The sequence below is a fragment of the Corythoichthys intestinalis genome, chromosome 22 (genome assembly GCF_030265065.1).
Source record: "Corythoichthys intestinalis isolate RoL2023-P3 chromosome 22, ASM3026506v1, whole genome shotgun sequence".
Classification (NCBI taxonomy): Eukaryota; Metazoa; Chordata; class Actinopteri; order Syngnathiformes; family Syngnathidae; genus Corythoichthys; species Corythoichthys intestinalis.
Window position 1 is genome coordinate 5109604 of NC_080416.1, and position 23381 is coordinate 5132984.

Sequence of the window (23381 nt, forward strand, 5' to 3'; positions counted from 1 at the left end):
AGCTATTTATTTATGGGTAATGTGTAAAAAAAAAAAAAAAAAAGTTTTGGTAACACTTTATTTATCAGTGGGGTCATAAAAGTGTCATAAATAAGGTCATAAAACTGTCATAATGATGATACAACAGTGTCAAGAGCATTAATGAATGCTTATGACATGTCGTTAAGTGTCATTCGGCAAATTATGTATCTTTTGAATGGATAAAAAAAAGGTGTGGACTGGACATTAATGGAGTTACTGACAAAATTTGCCTGATTATCAGCGGGGGTCATAAAAATGTCATAAAACAGTCATACTTATGACATGACACTGTCATGATCGTCAATGAATGCTTATGACACATGTCATTCAGTGTTATCCGGCAAATTATTATCACTTTAGAATGGATGAAAAAGATTTACTGACAAAATTTGCAGAATTAACTACGGGGGGGGGGGGGGGGGGGGGGGGGGGGTTTGGGGTCATAAAACTGTCATAAAACCATCATAATTATGACATGTCACTGTCATGAGCATTAATGGATGCTTACGACATATGTCGTTAAGTTTCATCCAGCAAATTATGCAACTTTTGAATGGATGAAAATGATGCGGACTGGACATTAATGGAGTTACTGACAAAATTTGCCTGATTAACAGCGGGGGTCATAAAACTGTCATAAAACAGTCATAATTATGACATGCCACTGTCATGATCTTCAATGAATGCTTATGACACATGTCGTTAAGTGTTATCCAGCAAATTATTATCAGTTTAGAATGGATGAAAAAGATTTACTGACACAATTTGCCAAATTAACTACGTGGGGTCATAAAACTGTCACAAAACAGTCATAATTATGACATGTCACTGTTATGAGCATTAATGGGTGCTCATGACATATGTGGTCAAGTTTCATCCAGCAAATTATGCAACTTTTTAATGGATGAAAATGATTTACTGACAAAATTTGCCAAATTAACTACTGGGGGTCATAAAACTGTCATAAAACAGTCATAATTATGACATCTCACTGTGATGAGCATTAATGAATGCTTACGACATATGTCGTTAAGTTTCATCCAGCAAATTATGCAACTTTTTAATGGATGAAAAAGAAGCGGACTGGACATTAATGGAGTTACTGACAAAATTTGCCTGATTAACAGTAGGGGTCATAAAACTGTCATAAAACCGTCATGATTAGGACATAACACTGTCATGAGCAATAATGGATGCTTATGACACTTTGAAGTGTTATCCAGCAAATTATGCAACTTTTGAATGGATGAAAATGATGCAGACTGGACATTAATGGAGTTAGTAACAAAATTTGCCGGATTAGTGACATCTGTCAGAAGCATTCATAAATGCTCATGACAGTGACCTCTGTGAATGATTTCAATCATTTGTCTGTAAAAAAGTCATTTGAGCTGTTATCGTTTTTGAGTTATTTACAATTATTTTATAAGTCAATCTGAGGTCAGCCAGCCAGTTAAAAAAATGGTGCCGATCGTTTGTGCTGTTAGTTTTGTAAATGTTCTGCTTTTAGTTTGTAGTGATGACGTCACGCAGTACCTTATTTACTGCAAAATGGACCCATAGTGGAAATGTTGGTTTGTGCTATATTTGTGCTAGTTTGTGCTGTAAATGTTTTTATTTGTGCCACTATTGTTGTAAAAATACTGAAGTATTAATTACGAGTGATGTTACTTGCTGCCCTTCTGCATACCAACTCCAGCGGCTGACGGAGCGTACCAACTCTGTAAAATAACAGTGGGGTGTCCCAACAACTCACACAAACAAATGACTGGGGGGCTGCGAGTGACAACTGCGAGTGACGTCATCACTAGAAATTAATATCTCAAGCTCCCCACGCACTGCAAGATGGACCAGAATCCGTGCTGTTTGTTTGTGCTACATTTGTGCTGTAAAATTTTCATTTGCGCTGCTATCGTTTTATAGATATTGAGGTATTAATTTCAAGTGATGACGCCTTTCCGTATCCTAACTCCAGCGGCTGACCGAGCGTACCAACTCTCTTAATAAGAGAGGGGTGATCCAACAACTGGCGCAAACGTAGCACAAACTAATGGCACCACTTCGGGTGCATTTTGCAGTAAACTGCGAGTGACGTCATCACTCGAAATTAATATCTCAAGCCCCACCATTAATTGCAAAATGGACACGAAAGTGGTGCCGTCTGTAGTTAATAGAGTTGGTACGCTCCGTCAGCCACCGGAGTTAGAATACAGAGACATCATCATTCGAAATGAATATCTATAAAACGATAGCAGCAGAAACAAGCACAAACTTAGCACAAATGGATGGCACCTCTTTGGGTCCATTTTGCAGTAACTTGCGAGTGACGTCATCACTCAAAATTAATACCTCAAGGCTCCCATTTATTGCAAAATGGACCTGAAGTAGTGCCGTTCGTTTGTGCTACATTTATGCTAGTTTGTCCTGTAAACATTTTCGTTTGTGCTGCTATTGTTTTATAGATATTGAGGTCTTAATCTCCAACGAAGACATTACTTGCAGCCTTTCCGTATCCTAACTCCAGCGACTGACTGAGCGTACCAACTCGCTCAATAACCTAGGGGTGTTCCAACAACTGGCGCAAACGTAGCAAGAACTAATGGCACCACTTCATGTCCATTTTGCAGTAAAGGGGAGCTGCGGGTGACGTCATCACTCGAAATTAATATCTCAAGTCTCCCACAGTTACTGCTAAATGGACTTGAAGTGGTGCCCTTCGTTTGTGCTAGTTGTTGGGTCACCCCTCTGTAATTAAGAGAGTTGGTACGCTCCATCAGCTGCCGGAGATAGAATACAGACGGGCTGCGAGAGACGATAACACTCGAAACTAATATCTTATAGGTATAAAACGATAGTAGCACAAACGAGCACAAACATAGCACAAACACAGTTCCATTTTGCCGTAAACGGGGGTGCTGTGTGACATCATCACTACAAATTACAAGCATAATATTTACAAAACCGTTGCAGAATAAACAAAAATGTTGACACCACAAACGATTGACACCATTTTTAATCAAAATGGGGGGCTGTTTGACTTTAGATTGACCTATAAAAGAATTATAAATATCTCAAAAACAATGGCAGCACCAACAAGCACCAACGTAGCACAAACGATCAACATTATTTTGATATAAATCTGCATCTGATGGCGGGCCAACTTCACAGAGGTATGACAGTGTCATATCATAATTATGAAGGTCTTATGACAGTTTTATGACGCCACAATCAAATAAAGTGCTACCATTTTTTTTGTGCCACACTCCTATTCTTTGGCTTCCAAAAGTAAGGGATGTACATTTCCCCACCTCGCACTGCTCTCAATGTCCTCTCAATCCATCTTTTGGCAGTTGTTGTTTAGTGGCGTATGACCGTTGTGAATGTGGCCATTTTTCAATGTTCTATTCCGATCGCCTTCTTCGTCTTCCGACTCTGTCTCTTCTTTGTCGCTCCGCTCGTCCTCGACTATGTTCTGTTAAAGTTAAAAGAGCGGATTATAAGAACGGCGATGCTTTAGTTGGGATGGCGTTGTTCGGAAAGAGGCGTGTCGTACATTGCCGGGGAGGAACTTGATGACCATGCGTATGATGAGCCACGTCCAGAAGATGTGTAGCAACAGCAGCAACAACAGCAGACCGTTGAAGAAGTAGAAGCCGAAGAATGGCCGGTAGATGGTCAAAGGGTACACCATCGTTGCGTGGATGATGCTGAACACAAGAACAAAGCTCACAGTCACATCAAACAACAGCTCATTGAACCAGGCCAGATAATGCGCCTATTGTTACGATGGCAATGAATACACAAAGTGTATGTTATTAAAAGGAAAATGATACAAATAGCATATTTTCCGGACTATGATTTGTAGTGCTGCAACGATTAATCGATTAACTCGAGTAATTAGATTAGAAATAAGCTCCGAATTAAATTTGCTGCTTGGACTCGTTTAATTAGAGCGGTGTTGTAATGGTTTGCTTTAAAAGTGATTGCATTTAGTTTTATTGATATGGGTGGATACACTGCCCCTCTAGTTGCAACAATGAATATGACTTAACATGGCTGAATCCAGCTGCTCCCTGTTAAGACCAACATAAGGTATGTTTTTGTTTGAGCTAGTATGTTTGTTTATGCATTCATTATTTAGCTTAGAGGTATATTTAACAGTTTTTTGTGGGAATATGTGTTTGAATGATTTGTAACAAAAACGTTAGCATTTTATAGCATTTAAGCTAGATGACTTTTGCTATGGGAGTTTGCCATTTTATTTTGTATTTGCATTTAAAGTGATCCCTCGCTACTTCAAGATTGAAACTTCGCGCTCTCAGTCCATCGTGGATTTTTTTTCCAATTAAAAAACACAGCTTTCCCGAGCCGATCGCATTGTCTCACTCTCCCTTCCTACCTCTCCCTGCTCTTTGTTCGTCAGGCAGTGCACTGGAGTTGCTTATTAAAGTTAACTATGATTGCCAGATGTTTGGGTTTGATGTTGCCAGAGACACGAACTTCAAATGCGTCAATCATCGTTTAACTTGTCAAACAGTTGCTGTGGCAACTCTGTAAGTGAGCAGCTTGAGCAGATTTGAGTGGATTCACTCAATGAAGTATTTCATAAAGCCAAGCATTTTTCTACTACTTTCTTCTTGTTAAAAAAGAATTCGGTGGGAGAGTAACATGTTTAAAACTTATCATGATTACTGCATTTAAAGCGCTTAAAAACTATTGATTCATATATATACAGTGTACATACATATATATTTTTAATTATACTTTGGGGAAAAAAACATGCATTATTTGTATCTCTTTCCAAATCTAAAATTAGGGCTGTCAAAATTATCTCGTTAACGGGCAGTAATTAATTTTTAAAATTAATCACGTTAAAATATTTGACGCAATTAACGCACATGCCCCACTCAAACAGATTAAAATGACAGCACAGAGTCATGTGCACTTGTTAACTGTGTTTTTTTTAGTTTTGTCGCCCTCTTCTGGCACTTGGGTGCGACTGATTTTATGACCATGAGAATTGTGTAATTATTGACATCAACAATGGCAACCTACTAGTTTATTTTTTGATTGAAATTTTTAGAAATTTTATTAAAACGAAAACATTAAGAGGGGTTTTAATATAAAATTTCTATAACTTGTATTAACATTTATCTTTTAAGAACTACAAGTCTTTCTATCCATGGATCGCTTTAACAGAATGTTAATGTTAATGCCATCTTGTTGATTTATTGTTTAAAATAAACAGATACAGTACTTATGTACAGTATGTTGAATGTATAAATCAGTCTTGTGTCTTATCTTTCCATTCCAACAATAATTTACAGAAAAATATGGCATATTTTATAGATGGTTTGAATTGCGATTAATTACTATTAATTAATTTTTAAGCTGTGATTAACTCGATTAAAAATTTTAATTGTTTGACAGCCCTAAAAAATATATATATTTATATATACTGTCTCGTAATAAATGTTTTTTTGTATACACATGCACATTCATTCCAGCACCACTTGCTTTTTTTATCCTAAAATTTATCATTTAATACAACATACCTCACAGTATCTTATTGATATGACCTATAATATTGTTTTTGTACAGGTATTTTCAGGTTCAGGGGGTATCTAGGGGTGCTGAAAGTGTTAATTCCGATTTATGGGGAAATTCGGGTTACATCGCCAATCTAGAACTCGTTCGTAACCCTGGGACTACATGTTAAACATTACCCATAACAAGCCACTAGAGGGCAGTCATGGCTTCTGATTAGGAAGCACTAAGAACTAGTGAGCTTGAATAGAGCATAAATGCAAGTTTGTGCTTAATATAGTCATCAAATGAAACTGGTACTATGTCAATGCTCAGAGTAAGTAAGCAAATACAACATTTATACAGTATATTGCGGCAGCAGTGTCTTCAGTAATGGCCTAAGTGTCCATTTTTAAAGAAAATGGATGAAGTTGTCAGTTTTCACTTTTTCAAGTTGGACTTGTCAGTTTCGTAACGATCTTACGCACTCTATGACCGATTATAGAAACCAGAAGAAAGTCTTGTGCAATAGAATCTTTACCAGAAGGGGAAAATGACGAGGCGGGTGATGATGAAAACAACAGCAAAGACAATGAATATGCAGTTGCACGTTCTCTTCCAACCTGCATAGTTGAACATCTTGGCTGACTGAAAAAGACAAAAGACAACCACAGGGTTAAGGTGAGAATTTTGGACCACTAGAGGGCAGACTTTACCCAAAATGTGTAGGAAGGCTAAATGCTGTGTTGACATGGATTGGAAAATATAAGATTTTAGTACTGGCTGGCAATTCAAGACATTTAATTTTAGTTATTACAAAGATACATTGGTGTAATTATATAATATCAGTATTATAAGTTGTCTATATTCATGCATTTTGTCCACTAAAAACAAAACACCAGGATTTATGCAGTACATTTTGCCTAAATTGCTTGGATTTTAACATTTCGGCCAGATTATGTATTTCAAAAAGTACAGCTAATTGACACTTTTGAACTTATTTTTCATTTTTAGTGACCCAAATTTAATAAAGTCCAGGAAGCATTTTGCTTGTAGACCAGCATTATTGTTCAAAATGTTAAAAAGATAAACAAACTTGAGTTGCATTAAAAGGAACCTCGGACTTCAAAAGACTTGTAGGCTCGAATAAGCCACAATTGTTCTCTTTTACTAAAATATGTTATTCGAAACACATATATTATTGCCGTCGGACTGGGAGAATAGCTGTGCTAGCTAGCAACCGAAGCTCGTATGGCGACTGGCATGATTTTGTCACATTCTGCTGCTGGTCAGATTGTTTTGTTACAGAGCTGTGGGATGAGTTCCCGATGTCATACCTGCATCCAATTCCAGCTCATCAGCAGTTTCTATAAACCGATCTTAGGCGGCTTGCCAAGATATTTGTAGATCTTTCGTTGCTAGTTGTATCATTGCTTTGTTTTTTTCGTTTGTCTGCCTCTCACCGCGGTTTTCCCCCGTTTTTTTTTTATTTTTTATTGATCCCGACCTACTGTCTCCCTTTTCGCGATCGTGTTTTTTTTTTTGTGTGTTCATTAACCCTTTTACGCAATCCCTATGTTGTTGTCTGCTGGCTGTCTGAAATGAGCAGTGTTTTCTAATTCGGTGGTCAAGTCAGCCGCACTTTCTTTTCAGTTGCGTTTACCGACGGCATGTTTATGTAGCTAAAGCCTGTCGACATCACCGCCCAGAGTGCATTGCGTCGTCAACAATAATGGCGACCTATTGGTTAAATCAATTTTACAAATTGTATTAAAATGAAAACATGAAGAGGGGTTTTAATATCAAATTATTATAAGTCATACTAACATTTATCTTTTAAGAATTACATGTCTTTCTATCCGTGATACCCTTTTGATGGAGGAAAATATTATGTGATGCCTTAACATTAGCACATTATGCCTTTGTGATGTATGATTGCTTCTGTGACATAGATTGGAACAACTTCTATTGTTTTTATGTATGATTGCTTCTGTGAACAACTTCTATTGTTTTTCACCTTGTTCCCATAGTACACACCTGGGTCCCATAGCTAGAAGGGAATCTCACGAGATAACTTGTTGTGCAACCATAATATTTACCATTTGTTGCATCTGTTGCAGCACAGCTCATTTGTCCCATGTGAAAAGCACTTTTTCAAGGGGGCTGAACCAAAATTAGCTTTAATGTTTGTTATTGGGCAAGGCAACGCCGCTCGGGGACGGAGGTTGGCCTCTTCGCCTCCGTGGGGCGCGTCCCTACAAAAACCGGACATTTCTGGGCGACCCGTGAAGTTTGCCAGTGGGTCACATACGGATCGCCTGGCTTTGTTCCTTCGCCACCGTGACGGCCCTGGCCGTTTAATTGTTATTTTTTGAGACTCTTCCAGTCAGCTGATCGTCTCCTCCACCAGATGGCTGCTTCCCCTCCCACTGTGACGACAGGTGAACGACGCAGGACGGACCGAGGATGTCGCCGCCGCTGATTGGCCACGAAAAAAGGCGCCAAGCTTCTTAAACCTGCCGCTCTCAACGCTCTGGGAGGTCGCTATTGACAGCATTCTGCCGCGGTCCTCCTCGCCAGCTGTTTGCTCGCCATTCACTCTCGTTTGCATTTGATCGCTACTTTGATACACTCCCGCTTTTTCGGTGAGGTCTTTTGTGTTTATTCGTTATTTGATCGTTTTTGTTCACCACTGTAAATAAGAGCACTGAAGCAAGTAGGGGTAAGTCGCCATTTCTGTTCAACCCGTTTTCTCCTGTTTTGTATAGCGTAGGAAGCTAGGCTAGTGGCTGTCTTTTCTTTGTTCTTTTTCATGATCAGGGTTTAGTTAGCGGGTGGGGTTTAAGTGTAGATTCCTTTTGTTTGTTGTTTTGGCCTGGGCTTACCCTGAAGCCGCGCTTCATCCACATTTTGTACATATTCATTGCGAGTTTGATTGTTGTGTAAATAAATGTGTGTCCACTTGTAAATTTGTGTGGCTCCTTTTATGTTACGCCCTTAGCAAGCCGTCCGTGGGACGTAACAGCCACCTTACCGGAGCGTTGGCTCCCGCTCATTTGTCACAGTAAGCGATTTTCATTGCTAAAGGAACACCTGGTTGTGCTGTAACGGTAGCGCGGGGATTGACAAACTTAAATCTAGCGTCATCGTTGCCATTTGTTATGCTTGTTTTTGATACTTGTTTGCTTGCTCTTGTGGGATTATAATCAATGAATCTAATTTATTCTGCATTTTCTATTCAATAAACATTGTCTATTTTGCAAAAGTGTGCCTGTTACTGACTCGCCGCGAACCCGGAAATTTCGGAAAACACCTTTACAACAATTGTGGTTTATTGAAATTATCTTTTCAACCATTAATGTAATTGAAAACCGAGCAGAGTAAAAATACCTCCATGAGATAGTCGGAAGCATCATGCGCTAACATGATCAAAGTCCCTCCCCTGATGTAGTTGACCAACCAGGAGAAGCCAATGAGCACAATGGTGGCAATATGATGAACTATTTGCTCTTTAAAATCCTACAAAGAAACAAGGAAAGCAAAACAGTCAATTGCACGCTACATTGGTGACTTATTGATCAAGCTGTAAAAATCAGTCACTGATGGGCAACTTACTGACATTGTTTTCACTAATGATTAACTTCCACTAATCGACATCATTGCGGGTTACACCGCAATGAACACAAGCAAATCTACATGAGATGAGGAAAAAGTGAAAACAACTAAACAGTTGCTAAACCTGTTTGAGCACAGCGGTATCCCGGAAAACCATAGTTCAGTTTAACGACAAGGCCGTACGACATCAAATGGCCCAGTGTGTGAGCGTACACAGCCCCATTATGTCACTTGAAGGAGGTTCAACTGTCATGAGGACAAGTTTCAAACAGAAAGTCGTCCAACGCACGATGATGTCACTCTAACTGCCACTTCATTTTAATAGAGCCTTTGCAAACTGGAAGTCTTCAGCATGTTTCAGAATTGTTTTCAGTTTGCTTTCAGATGGATGTATTTAAATTAGGGCTGGGCGATATGGCCTCAATTACATATCACAGTAAATTGAGCAGATTTACCTCGATAACGATAAATGACGATAAATTCGCCCAAGCGGACCGTTATATAATTTGAATCAATGCATGGAATACAAAGCAACCGTTTCTCGTTAAATATATTTACCAGCTTTCAATTTAACAATTGCACATGCAGTCTAAACATTAAGTATATATTAAAAAAATCGTTTAAACAATAAGAATGCTAGCGTGAACATTTATAACAGATTGTATGACTTGAAAAATGTACACCATTATAAAAATCAATATGACGACTGTGCAAACATGTCATTCTTACACAAATGACCTGCAGCTTTAACAGTACACTTCAGACAACTTGTTGGTAATGGCTGCTGTGACATAATTATTCAACACAAGTGTTTACGTCAAGGTTTCAGCTTTTTTTCCCCCCAGAACATTTTTTAATACATACACCCCCCACACAGACACAACCAAATTAAAGCTGTATTGCTCTGATGCCAATGAAACATTTAAGATTTTATGATGGCAGAATAAAGTAAACACATAGAGAAAAATAGCTGTGGCCATTAAACTGTCATATTATATATAGGCTTCACTGTTGGATTATACTTTATGCTGAGTGCTTTACCAACATGAACGCTTTCAGAGAAATCACACAGAGATACCAAATAACATGACATAATGATTACTAGATGAAGTCTGTGCCCAGTCCACTCATTAATTTCAGCCGTTTCGACAAGGTTAGAGCTGCTATCCGACTCCATCACGTTCATTTGTACTGCTAGCCGCTAGCGTTAGCCTGTGGCTTGGCTACCAGAAGAAAGCACTGAAAGCATCCTCTCCTGGAATTGTGAGAACCAGGTAGGACAGCGGGTGAAAGCCCGTCTGGAACCCGCCAAGAGTTTACTTAATGTAGGGTGAAAGTTTGGCGAAGCTCCCTTAAGCCCGGCTCCATCACTTTTGCTTGTAGCGTTAGCCGCTAGCGTTAGCCTACCGGGCTTCTGTTTGTTTGGCTTCCTGAAAACCACGTGAATCCATACGTAAGAGCACTGACTGCTTTCTTAAAGGGGAATGAACATAGCCGAACAACACAGAGTCAAAGCGGGATGAAACTACTATATTTTCTTGTTTTATTAAATTACCGAATTCACCGACATGGTCAAAATTATGTCGAACATCGTGAAGAATTTCGGTAACGGTAAATTTTCGGTTTACCGCTCTGCTCCAATTTAAATCCAGTTTATTTTGCCTTCATGTTTAATTAAATATATTCCAAATGGATATAATGTGCAGACTTTCAGCTTTAACTTAATCTAAGGTGACCATATTTAGATTTCCCAAAATTTCCAGCCTCAAGATACTTGAATTTTACTTAAAGATGCCGATATCACTTTAAAGCAAGGGCGTAGGTTTGCATAGGGACGGTGGGGACAGAACACTACCAACTTTTCAAGATGTTCAAATTGTCCCCACCAACTTTTAAGCAACCTTATTTGCATTTCATAATAATAATAATAATAATTATATTTATGTAATATGATAAAAAATTAGGTTATCTTCACATTTGCTGTAAGGATAGAATACACCCTACCATTATTTAATGAATTATTTAAATTATGTTCAAACTTTATCCCTTTTCACTTGCTGAATGTGCCGGTTCATTTATTTCCCCCCTCAAACGCACGTTTGATTGGCTGATTGCAAAAGAAGATGTTTGGTCACCCTAATTTAATCAGCATTTTCCAATTGAATTGAAATGTTTTAGCTTTTTGTAATGTCTCCACCTATTTTTGGCAAGGACCAAAAGAAACTTGGATAATTGACTCAAAAGTCATTTAATTAGCATGTTTGGCCAAGTCTTTTATTTTGCCACAACCAATTAGAAAGGCTTGGAGTCAATTTAGGGCGCGGTGCTTGTCTTTCAAAAGCTTTGCTGTGAAGACAACACATGCATGGTAAACAAGCTGTCACAAACAGAAGGAAAAAAATGCCACTATGTTAGGAGATTCAGAATCTGCTGTTTAGTACTTTCTGATAAAGAAAACCTGGATGTCCCCAGAGGTCTACATTGAACTTTGCTAAAGAAAACGAAATTAAAATCAGTCAGAACAGCGCAAGAACATAATTTGGACAGATAAAAACCAAGGTACAGAGAAGGCGTGGTACGGCTCAATATAAAAAGCATTCCTAACATATCATCTGTAAAAAATGGTGGAAGCCTTGTGTGGCTGCCAATGACACTGGCTCACTGGTGTTAATTAAAGGTGTTAGCATAGCACTGAAGCTTTTTGATGAACTTGATGATCTTCAGAAACGTTCCATTTCAAATCCAGCCAAATTTATTGGGCTGCAATTCATAATTCAGATAAACAATGCCCTAACACTTGTAGCCAAAGCCACAAATAGATAATAAAATTTTTTCTGGGCCAACTCTGTCACCTGATGTAAACTTAAAGTGCATGTGACACGAAAAAGCATGTTTATTTCATAATGCACGCGGTATTTTATGCTACTGATTGATATGGACCGCTTGGATGTGTGTGGAAGCGATCGCTATATTTATTTAGTTTTTTGAATCCTGCGCCGTGGAAATGAGTGACTTCCGGCTTCGGTCTTGCATTGAGGAGGAGGGCGCTGTGACGTGTACGGGTGAAGGAGTCCTATCCACGATACAGCCGTACTGTTGTATGAGAAGGACTAAGGATTCATCTGATTTTGCGGATTAATATGTTTATTTTTCGCATCACGCCAGCCAAACGGCTGCAGAAAAATCTTGCTTTATGATGGAGAGGCGTGTGCGCCTTTTGGGAGTTTCAAAAGGTTCCCATTCACCGTGGATATTGGCCAAAACAAACCCTTAATACTGTAGGACCATTGGACTTACAAGGAAGTGAGTAAACATCTTGTTTTGTATTATGTCAAATACGAATACAGCGATTACAAAGTAAACACTACAAACTTTCTTTAAATAAAGGACTACTTACGTTTGATCATTGGCAGGCATATAAAAAGCTCTCCTCATTCACATTAGCTGCACGTTAGCTGCACAACAACTACAGCCGCCCTCCTCCGGGGAACGAACTGTAAATTGCTCTCCGCCGGGCGGTTTGCCGATCCGCAAAGACAATCGACAACCCAGTTGTCATGTCAAATAATCCGGGCTAGTTATGTGTGATTTTCCGCTTCCAAGACTTTGAAACATCACTCGGTTCGGGTTAGCATGTCGGCTAGCTGTCACGCCTCTTGGTTTGTTTACATTCTCCGAAGCCGGGGAAGGGAAATGACATATGTCTGATTTAGGTGTCATAAAATATCGTTCGGGAGGTGCGACAGTAAAGGTGAAGTCAACAGTTTTGACCATTATGGAGTAATTTTGCCATGTCGTCCTGAATAAGTGCATTTTTATTATTTCATATTCCATTTAGCACAAGACTTATTTGTCGTGAATATGCCATTTATTCAGCAATTGGGGAAAATACTTGGATAAAAAGAATATCCTGTAAAAATATTGAAGTAAAGAGACAGAAACAATGACATTTTGCAGCTCACTTCGTCGCGTTTTCCTCGTTGCGAATAGTTCCCCCTCGACGGGCTGACTGGTCCTTCTCAAGCCATTTATTTAGCTATTGGGGAAAAATACTTGGATAAAAAGAATATCCTGTAAAAATATTGGCGTACAGAGACTGAAACAATGACATTTTGCGGCTCTCTTCGTCACGTTTTCCTCGTTCTGAATAATTCCCCCTCAATGGGCTGAATAGTAAAACCGATGAGCCCAGTCTCCCGCTGACTTCATCCACCTGTTGGGGACGCTAGAGCCCTATAATGGTAGGTGTGGCTAATCGGCAGATTAAAAGACGTCATCTGCGCTTTGCTAAATTTTTGTATATAGTCGAATCGTCTCAAAATATGATTCTAATTCATATAATAATGCTATTTAAGACTTTTTTCCTCCTGTCGTATACTCTTTAGAGGAGCAAGTACGTATTTTACCTGCTAAAGACAAAATATTAGAACAGAAACTGAAAACGGTCACAGTAAACACCGGGCAGCTAAGTACTTTCAACCAAGTACAGGTAGTTACAATGTACTAGACTTACTGTACGTGATTTTGTCTTTACGACCCGGAGTCTCGCCTGCCGTTTCGTCTCCAGTCGTTTTTTTTGTTTTAGTCATGTAAACAGTATCTTTATTTTTTTTACTTCATTTGATTAATATGACGTGTTCGTGTCCTTACTAAACATGAAGTTGTTCATCTTAACAAACAGCTAACGAGGCAATTGTGCTCTTTGAAGCTTTTGATTTCCTTCACTTTTGACAATTTGTAAAGCTGTACCACACATTAGGACTGCAGCAATCGAATATTTTAGTAGTCGATTAATCGATGGACTAGTTAGTTCGGATAATCGAGTAATCGGATAAGGAACATGAAAAATTAAAATACCTAAGCTGAGCCTCAAACGGTATAAGTTTATTTTAAAAAATGAGGATATATGTAAAACAAAAGAACAATTGACCAACTTACATAGAAAAAGTCCACTAGCTTAAATGCTACAAAATGCTAGAATTTTTTTTTTTTTTTTTACAATGCTCTAAACAAATGGTTCAGAACATATTCCCACAAAAAAAACGGCTAAATATACATATAAACTAAATTACGAATGCATTAAAAAAAAAAAATTAGCTCAAACAAAAACTTAACTTACATTGGTCTTAACAGGGAGCAGTTGGAGCCAGCCATGTGAAAAGAAGCAGACCAGAGGGCAGTGTATCCACCCTAATAAATAAAACTAAATACAAACACTTTCGAAATAAACAATTCAAACGCCACTTTAATAAACGAATACTCGTGGCAACAAAATTTAATTAGAATATTTTTTAACAATAAAACACTTAACACAAAACAATTGGTGCTCAAATGTCTATCTAGTCTGATCCATATGTAAATTTAGTAGATTAAATTAGCCTAATTTGCCAAACAAAAGTCCGCTAGCATAAAAGCTACAAATTCTAACATATTTGCAATTCTCAACTGCAAACTTTCCACAAACTGTACCTCTACATTTACAATTGCATACACAAACCTATATTAGCTGAAACAACTTACAGCCTTATGTTGGCTAAACCAGAGTGCAGCTGTCCTTTATCCATATATGACAAGTCTACTCTTCGGTCATAAGGCGACAGTCAAGCCAGACGCAATGCTGCCACCAGAGGGCAGTGTATCATTCATCATGAAACAAACAAACAAAAAAACAACTAGTGGAGTTTTTGGACATTTTTAAATTTAGTAGATTAAATTACCCAAATTTGCCAAACAAAAGTCCATTAGCATAAAAGCTACAAATTCTAACGTATTTGCAATTCTCATAGCAAATTGCTCACACACCCCTCTAAAATTACAATTGCATACACAAACTTATATTAGCTGAAACAACTTACAGCCCGTATGTGGGCTAAACCCAGAGTGCAGCTGTCCTTTAGCCATATCTGACGAGTCTACTCCTCGGTCATAAGGCCACAGTCAAGCCAGACGCAATGCTGCCACCAGAGGGCAGTGTATCATTCATCATTAAACAGACAAAAAAAATAAAAAACAGTGGTGGAGTTTTTAGACATTTTTAAATTTAGTAGATTAAATTACCCAAATTTGCCAAACAAAAGTCCATTAGCATAAAATGCTACAAATTCTAACGTATTTGCAATTCTCATAGCAAATCGCTCACACACAACTCCAGAAACTGTACCTCTAAAATTACAATTGCATACACAAACCTATATTAGCTGAAACAACTTACAGCCTTATGTGGGCTAAACCAGAGCGCAGCTGTCCTTTATCCATATCTGACGAGTCTACTCCTCGGTCATAAGGCGACAGTCAAGCCAGACACAATGCTGCCACCAGAGGGCAGTGTATCATTCATCATTAAACAAACAAACAAACAAACAAAAAAACAGTGGTAGAGTTTTTGGACATTTTTAAATTTAGTAGATTAAATTACCCTAATTTGCCAAACAAAAGTCCACTAGCATAAATGCTACAAATTCTAACGTATTTGCCATTCTCATAGCAAATTGCTTACACACACACACACACAACTCCACAAACTGCACCTCTACATTTACAATTGCATACCCAAACCTATATTAGCTGAAACAACTTACAGCTTTGTGTGGGCTAAACCAGAGCGCACCTGTCCTTTATCCATATCTGATGAGTCTACTCCTCGGTCATAAGGCGACAATCAAGCTAGACGTAATGCTGCCACCAGAAGGCAGTGTATCCTCCATCATTAAACAAACAACGACAAAAAACACTGGTGGAGTTTTTGAACATTTATTTTTAGATTTAAGTGCATTTAAAGGGTAAATTCTGATTTACGCGGACATTCGGGTTACGTCGCCAGCATAGGAACGGATCTCGTTCGAAACCCGGGGACCACCTGTATTTTTAAATATATATATTTTTTATTTTTTTAACTTTAGTAACTGAAATCATCCAAATCATTTTAAAACCTTGAAATAAGGCGACTGTCCAAAACTGCTTTAGCATGTCCATTTTCCCTGGAAAGTTTTTGTTCAACTTGCTAAAATAAAGCTTTTAAAATTCAATCGTACCTAAATTGTTTCATTCATACTGTTCAGAACCAAAATTAGAAAAACGTGTTCTCAGCATTAATGGATCCGACTGTAAAATCCAACAAACTACAAGCCATTCAACATTAAATTTAGCTGAGAGCTAGCATAAAGTGCACACTGTGCATCAATGACACACACGGACAATTTTAAAATTTAATTAACTTGTAGACGCGCTAACCACAAATCCACCGCAGAAACAATTTCAGATTTACACATCCACAATTGGAGCAGTGTTACAGATTCCACCCTTTGCACAGTGTAACAAGCATGCAACCATGTTTCGAAAACTCTTTTGTGTCATTGCACCCGTTAATTAAGCAATATAATATTTCATAATCACTTGGATTTTCGTGTCAACAGGACGGTTTCATAATACAGCAATCCAAAACGGACAAAATACATACAATGCAAAACACATACAATGCATATGATAAGAGGATAGAACCAGGGCGAAATTAGGAGGGGTGCTGGAGGTACGACCCCCCGGGCCCGGGCCTCCAAGTGGCCTGGTTTGCAGGGGTAAAGTAGACTTGGTTGGGCGTGGTGAGGGTCAAACAGAAAGCTAAGATATTGTGCGGAAATGTAATATAGTGTTTTTAGTTTTCAAATATCGCTAACAGCCCACACCCCAAAAAAATTCTGTGATGACGATAATGAAAAATCTACGTCGACAAACATTTTTTTCACTAACTCATTTGCTCCCAAAAACGTATAAATACTTTCTATTTTTAAATGATTTATTGTCCCAAAAACGTATTTATATGTCTTTTGCGTTTTTTAGGGCTGTCAAACGATTAAAATTTTTAATCGAGTTAATTACAGCTTAAAAATGTATTAATCATAATTAATCGCAATTCAAACCATCTATAAAATATGCCATATTTTTCTGTAAATTATCGTTGGAATGAAAAGACACAAGACAGATACGGTACATAAGTACTGTATTTGTTATTATAACAATAAGTCAACAAGATGGCATTAACATTATTAACATTCTCTTAAAGCGATCCAGGGATAGAAAAACTTGTAGTTCTTAAAAGATAAAAGTTAGTACAAGTTATAGAAAGTTTATATTAAAACCCCTCTTAATGTTTTCGTTTTAATAAAATTTGTAAAATTTTCAATCAGAACATAAACTAGTAGCTCGCCATTGTTGATGTCATTACACCATGCTTACTCCCCAACCCATAAAATTGGACCCAAGCGCCAGCAGAGGGCGCCAAACAACAATAAACAAGTAACAAGCGGACATTACACTGCTGTCATTTTAATCTGAGCGGGGCATGTGCGTTAATCGTAGTGCTGCAACGATTAATCGATTAACTCGAGTATTCGATTAGAAAAAAATATTCGCATCAAATTTTGTTGCTTCGAGTATTCGTTAAAAGTGGATACACTGCCCTCTGGTCTGCCTCTTTTCACATGGCTGAATCCAATTGCTCCCTGTTAAGACCAACGTAAGCTAAGTTTTGTTTGCGCTAATGTTTATTAAATGCATTCATATATTTGGTTTATAGGTATATTTAGCCGTTTTTTGTGGGAATATGTGTCTGAACCATTTGTTAAGAGCATTGTAAAAAAAAACTTTAGCATTTTATAGCATTTAAGCTAGCTGACTTTTTTATGTAAGTTAGCCAATTGTTCTTTTGTTTTACATAGATCCTCATTTTTTAAAATAAACTTATACCGTTTGAGGCTCAGCTTAGGTATTTTAATTTTTCATGTTCCTTATCCGATTACTCAACTATTCGAACTAACTAGTCCATCGATTAATCGACTACTAAAATATTCGATAGCTGCAGCCCTAGTTAATTGTGTCAAATATTTTAACGTGATTAATTTAAAAAAATTAATGCGATAATTTTGACAGCCCTAGTTTTTTGTTTAAAAAAAAATTTTTTTTTTACAAGAAGCATCTATAGCTTGCGAGCTATCTGAGAAACAAAAAACAAGGCTCCAAACCCATTTTAAAGCAATAAAACTGGCCACTGGAGGGCAGTAGCGCATTTTGTAAGACCCACAACCCGATTCAACAGCAATGAACGGCCGGGCAGCACGGTTAGAGCGCTGGCGGCAAGATGCCAGGCGGCGCTCCGACCGAACAAAACAACCGAGAGGACGCCTGGGAGGCCAGGTGCTGGAAGACCGAGCAAAACGAGTGGGACCCCCAGTGCAGCGGCTCGCCGAGCAGACCCCGCAGAGACGCAAAAATAATCCATCTTTGTGAGACAGACAACGATGAGGGAAAAGTTAACACGGCTGACGTGGCGACAACGGCGTCATCTCTCAGAAGTCATGTGTATATAATTTGTTACTTTGCCAACAAAAGCTCTATTTGTCTGGTTGTTCATGGTATTTTGTTAAAGGAAAACATTATTCAGATGTTTGGGATGTAACTAATGTAAAAAATAGCTTTGTTAAAATCAAAGTTATGTTTGAAATGTATGCGTTAACATTTTTTTTCATCAGAAATGGGAAAATTGCTCAAACTAAGCTATTTTCAAATACTGATTTCTAAAGAATGAAAAAAGATATGAACTTACTTTTTTTTCTGCTGAAAGAAGAGAGTCTAATCTTTCTTTTGGTGGGTTCCATGTTGATATAGCAATAGAACAGAATTTTCTGTGGGCCTTGAAAAATCAGTCAAAATCCAGAAAAACGACCGGGAGTGAAGGGCTTTGCTCTGGTGAAAATGGCTGGGAGTGAATGCGTTAAGGTGACGTCACGAGCTAAAAACATGTCTTGGGAGACTAAAACATAATGAGACGAATGTCGGTTTTCGTCTGACAAGACGAGAACAAGATGAAAATTCGGCAGTTTCCATGTGTGAAATTTTCTTATCGCATGTGTAGTTGGCACGCAATGTAGCAGTGTTTGGTCATGTGACGAGCTGCGCCCCCCCTCGCCCCACACAAACTTTTACTTAACGGTGTTCTCTCCAGGCTTGCCTTGTTGTGAAAAACATGTCAGGTGCTGCTTGTTTTGTTTTCTTATCTTGGCTAAATATGCCATTTTGCTTTTGCCTTTAAAAATCTGTGCTGAGTGATCATCACACACTAAATAAAACTTGTAGCGTTAGCACAGCATTCGCATTAGCGTGGTGAGTGACGTTTTAAACTCTTGGAAAACTTTTTACATGTAGTTAATGGCGTCCAGGTTAGTTTAATTAATTGAAAATAATGTACCGTTTCGTATGTATTGTCTCTAATGAACCACCAAATGGTTTTCAATGGTTCTGCCCTTGTGTGCAAAAATGGCAAAGCTGCAGTCAGTTTTCCATGCCCTGCTGACTCCAGTCACACATTAACTCACGGAGCACCTCGTGAAAAAGAACACATCACTCTCATGACTCAAACCAATTGATAGGAGGTAGGAGGCCATTTGAAAACAGGAACTAGTTTGCCATTCCCAAAGTCAACAGACATAAAACTTCAAAATCTCTAGTTAGGTGCTATACATTCAAGCGACCGTCCACATTCTTACCTTACGCTTGACATCTGACGCAACGCTCACAAGCAGGGACACGTAAAAGCCCAGTTCAATCATGTAGTACCAGTACTGACATGGTAAGAGTGGCTAGGATGAAAGACAAACATGGATGTGTCAGACTTAGAACACAAACTTAGGTCATTTAGCGAGGATGACGCAGTCAAAAAACATGCACGAGTAATACAAAAATAAATAAATAATTGAAACCAATGATGTAAGGAAGTAGCCTAACCACCCCATTAATTATTCACATACCATTTTTGGGAAGTTATCCCACATCCTCTTCATATTATAGAACCATGGTTTCTGAGATGGGGAGAGACAACTATTAGGATTACATTTGTGCTGCCATGACAACAGTATGACTTTAGACTCACATCAATAAGGGTTGCCAGGCCAGCAAAGAAAGCAAAAAAGTAAAAGGTAAACCTCCAACTGAAAGAGAAATAGATGTCAGTCACACGAAAGATTTTGGTTGTTGTTTGTTCTTCTCCTCTTCTGTCTGCTTCCTTCCTTTCTGTCCCCCCCATGAATCTTCCTGTTTGCCGTTTTTTTCTAATAAATAAAACACAATGAACTACCATAATAGGAGTATCTCTCATTATGGTGGCTGCATTCCAAAAACGGTTGTCCTGAGTTGCCCTCGCTCATTTGCCTTAAGCACTTGCTATGGCGTCACACGAGAGCCACTTGGAGGGCGGAGGGAAAATTGGCGAAGGGGGAGTTTAAGACGTAAATGGAACACACTTGCCCTCATTCACTCATAGGCCACACAATCATTGATCAACCAAATGTTGTTGAGGTGTCGCCAACTGCCTGCTCCAAATCACAAACTACAGTGGTATGAAAAGTATCTGAAACTTTTGGAATTTCTCACATTTCTGCATAAAATCACCATCAAATATTTGTCAAAATCACACAGATGAAAATACAGTGTCCGCTTCAACTAAAACCACCAAAACATTTATAGGTAGGGTTGTTCCGATCATGTTTTTTTGCTCTCGATCCAATCCCGATCGTTTTAATTTGAGTATCTGCCGATCCCGATATTTCCCGATCCGATTGCTTTTTTTGCTCCCGATTCAATTCCAATCAATCCCGATAATTTTTCCCGATCATATACATTTTGGCAATGCATTAAGAAAAAAATGAATAAAACTACATAAGTACTGTATTTGATTATTATGACAATAAATCCTCAAGATGGCATTTACATTATTAACATTCTTTCTGTGAGAGGGATCAACGGATAGAAAGACTTGTGACTTTGTATATTGTGACTAAATATTGCCTTCTAGTGTATTTGTTGAGCTTTCAGTAAATGATACTGCAGCCATTCAACCCAAATGCATGATGGGAAGTGGAATCATGACTGTGTGTAGTGCTACCAATGATATAAAACGCGTTGGGAAATAACATAAGGTGTTAAGAAAACGATCAATTGCTACCTTGCTTCCCCACATTGCTTCCCATGATATTTCTAATCGTAGGGAGAGGAATTGTAAGGCTTTAGCCAATTAAAAAAAGGCTCCAAAGGCTGCCAAGATTCACTCTACTCATTTTACGCTGTCTTTTATCTCTCTATACAGGTAAAACGGCGCCATTACAGATTGAGCACGACAATGCGTGAGTGGCTCGTGCAGCGCATGCATAAATTGCGTTAAATATTTTAACATGATAAATTTTTTAAAAAATTAATTACCGCCGTTATCGGGATAAATTTGATAACCCTACCTTGAGCCTAAACTAAAAACTCTGGATGAGTGTAACATATTATGTCTGTAACAAATACAATTAGAAAAAAAAAAAAAAATATATATATATATATATATATATATATATATATATATATATATATGTTAAAAAAGGCATGGCCGATATTTTTTTGCCGATTCCGATACTTTGAAAATGACGTGATGGGACCCGATCGATCGGCATCATCTTTATTTATGGTTTTCATATTTTATTGAAGATAGCATGCAAAGAATGACAGAAGGGTGAAAAATACATAAGTGAACCCTCTGCCTAAGGAAACTTAAAGAGCGATTGAAATCAATTTTTACCAAACATTTTAAGTCAGGTGTGTACCCAATCACTGATGAGTGGTTTAAAGCTGCCCTGCCCATGATAAAACACACACCTGGTAAGAAATGTCATGATGAGAGGCACTGTCTGATGTCATCATGGCTTGGTCAAAAGAGCTTAGTGAAGACCTGCGAACAAGGATTGCTGATTTGTATAAAGCTAGGAAAGGATACAAAACCATCTCCAAAAGTCTGGATGATAATCAATCGACAGTCAGAGAAGTTGTCTACAAATGTAGACACTTTGGCACTGTTGCTTCTCTCCCAAGAAGTGGCCGTCTACCAAAGATCACGCCAAGAGTTCAGCACAGAATACTCAGAGAGGTAAAAAAAAAAAACAGAGTGTCTGCTAAACACTTACAGAAATCACTGGGACAGTCCAATGTCTCTGTGCACACATCAACTACATGTAAAAATATGGCCAAGAATGGTGTTCGTGCGAGGACTCCACGGAAGAAGCCACTGCTGTCTAAAAAAAAAAACATTGTTGCTCTTAATGTTCGCAAAAAGGCACTTGGACACTCCACAGAAGTTTTGGTAAAATATTTTGTGGACTGATGAAACCAAAGTTGAATTGTTTGGGAGTAACACACAACGTCATGTGTGGAGGAAAAATGGAACAGCTCACCAACATCAACATCTCATCCCCACCGTGAAGCATGATGGGGGGAGCATCGTGATTTGGGGCTGTTCTGCTACCTCAGGGCCTGGACAACTTGCAATTATTAATGGAATAATGAATTCAAAAGCTTATCAGGTTGTTTGGCGGGAAAATTTGAGGCCGTCTGTCAGACAGTTGAAGCTAAAAAGAGGTCGGATGCTGCAACAAGACAATGATTCAGAACACAGAAATAAATCAACTTCAGAATGGTTTCAAAAGAACAGAATACACGTTCTGGAGTGGCCAAGTCAAAGTCCAGACCTAAACCCCATTGAGATGCAGTGGCATGACCTAAAGACAGCGATTCATGCCAGACATCCCAGGAATCGGACTGAACTACAGCAGTTTTGTAGAGAAGAATGGGCTAAGATTAGTCCTAATCGATGTGATCTGCAGCTACAGGAAGCGTCTGGTTGAAGTTATTGCTGCCAAAGGGGGGGCCACAAAATATTAAATGTGATGGTTCACTTACTTATTTTTCCCCGTTCTGTCATTGTTTGCATACTATCGTCATTAAAATAATAAAACCTATAAATGTTTGGGTGGTTTTAGTTAAAGCAGACAGTGATTTCATCTATGTGATTTTGACAAAGATCAGATCACATTTGATGGTCATTATATACAGAAATGTAAGAAATTCCAAAAAAGTTCAGATATTTTTTCATACCACTCTAGTTGATTGTTCCAATGTTTTATTGTTGTATGTTGCATATATACGTTAGCATTTAAAAATGGCATGAACAATTATCATTGTTGCTTTTGATAGACAAATTTGCAATATTAACACATTACAGTATGATACATTAAACAAAATGGACTCCAAAGTTAATCTTGAACATTTGAACACATTTTGCTATCTGGGTTTAAAAGTTTGAGAAGGAGTGTTCTAGTTAAATCCAACTACAATTTGTCTATGTGCTAATCAGGAGCACA

At 38.2% G+C, this 23381-nt stretch overlaps 1 protein-coding gene across 2 annotated transcripts in view; it reads right to left on the reverse strand.

Annotated features, from left to right (window-relative positions):
- Positions 1-453: 453 nt before the first annotated feature.
- LOC130911007 (ceramide synthase 2-like) overlaps positions 454-23381 on the reverse strand; it is a 28924-nt gene continuing 5996 nt past the window's right edge. Inside the window, exons 5-11 of one of the 2 annotated variants that reach the window (XM_057828723.1) lie at positions 20081-20138; positions 19959-20009; positions 19698-19790; positions 8938-9066; positions 6089-6195; positions 3575-3728; positions 454-3493 (exon numbers count right to left, since the gene is read on the reverse strand). In XM_057828723.1, coding sequence (XP_057684706.1) covers positions 3353-3493; positions 3575-3728; positions 6089-6195; positions 8938-9066; positions 19698-19790; positions 19959-20009; positions 20081-20138 — 733 coding nt within the window. In that variant the 3' untranslated portion in view covers positions 454-3352. The remainder of the gene's footprint in view (positions 3494-3574; positions 3729-6088; positions 6196-8937; positions 9067-19697; positions 19791-19958; positions 20010-20080; positions 20139-23381) is intronic. The other variant, XM_057828725.1, reaches the window with a different exon arrangement.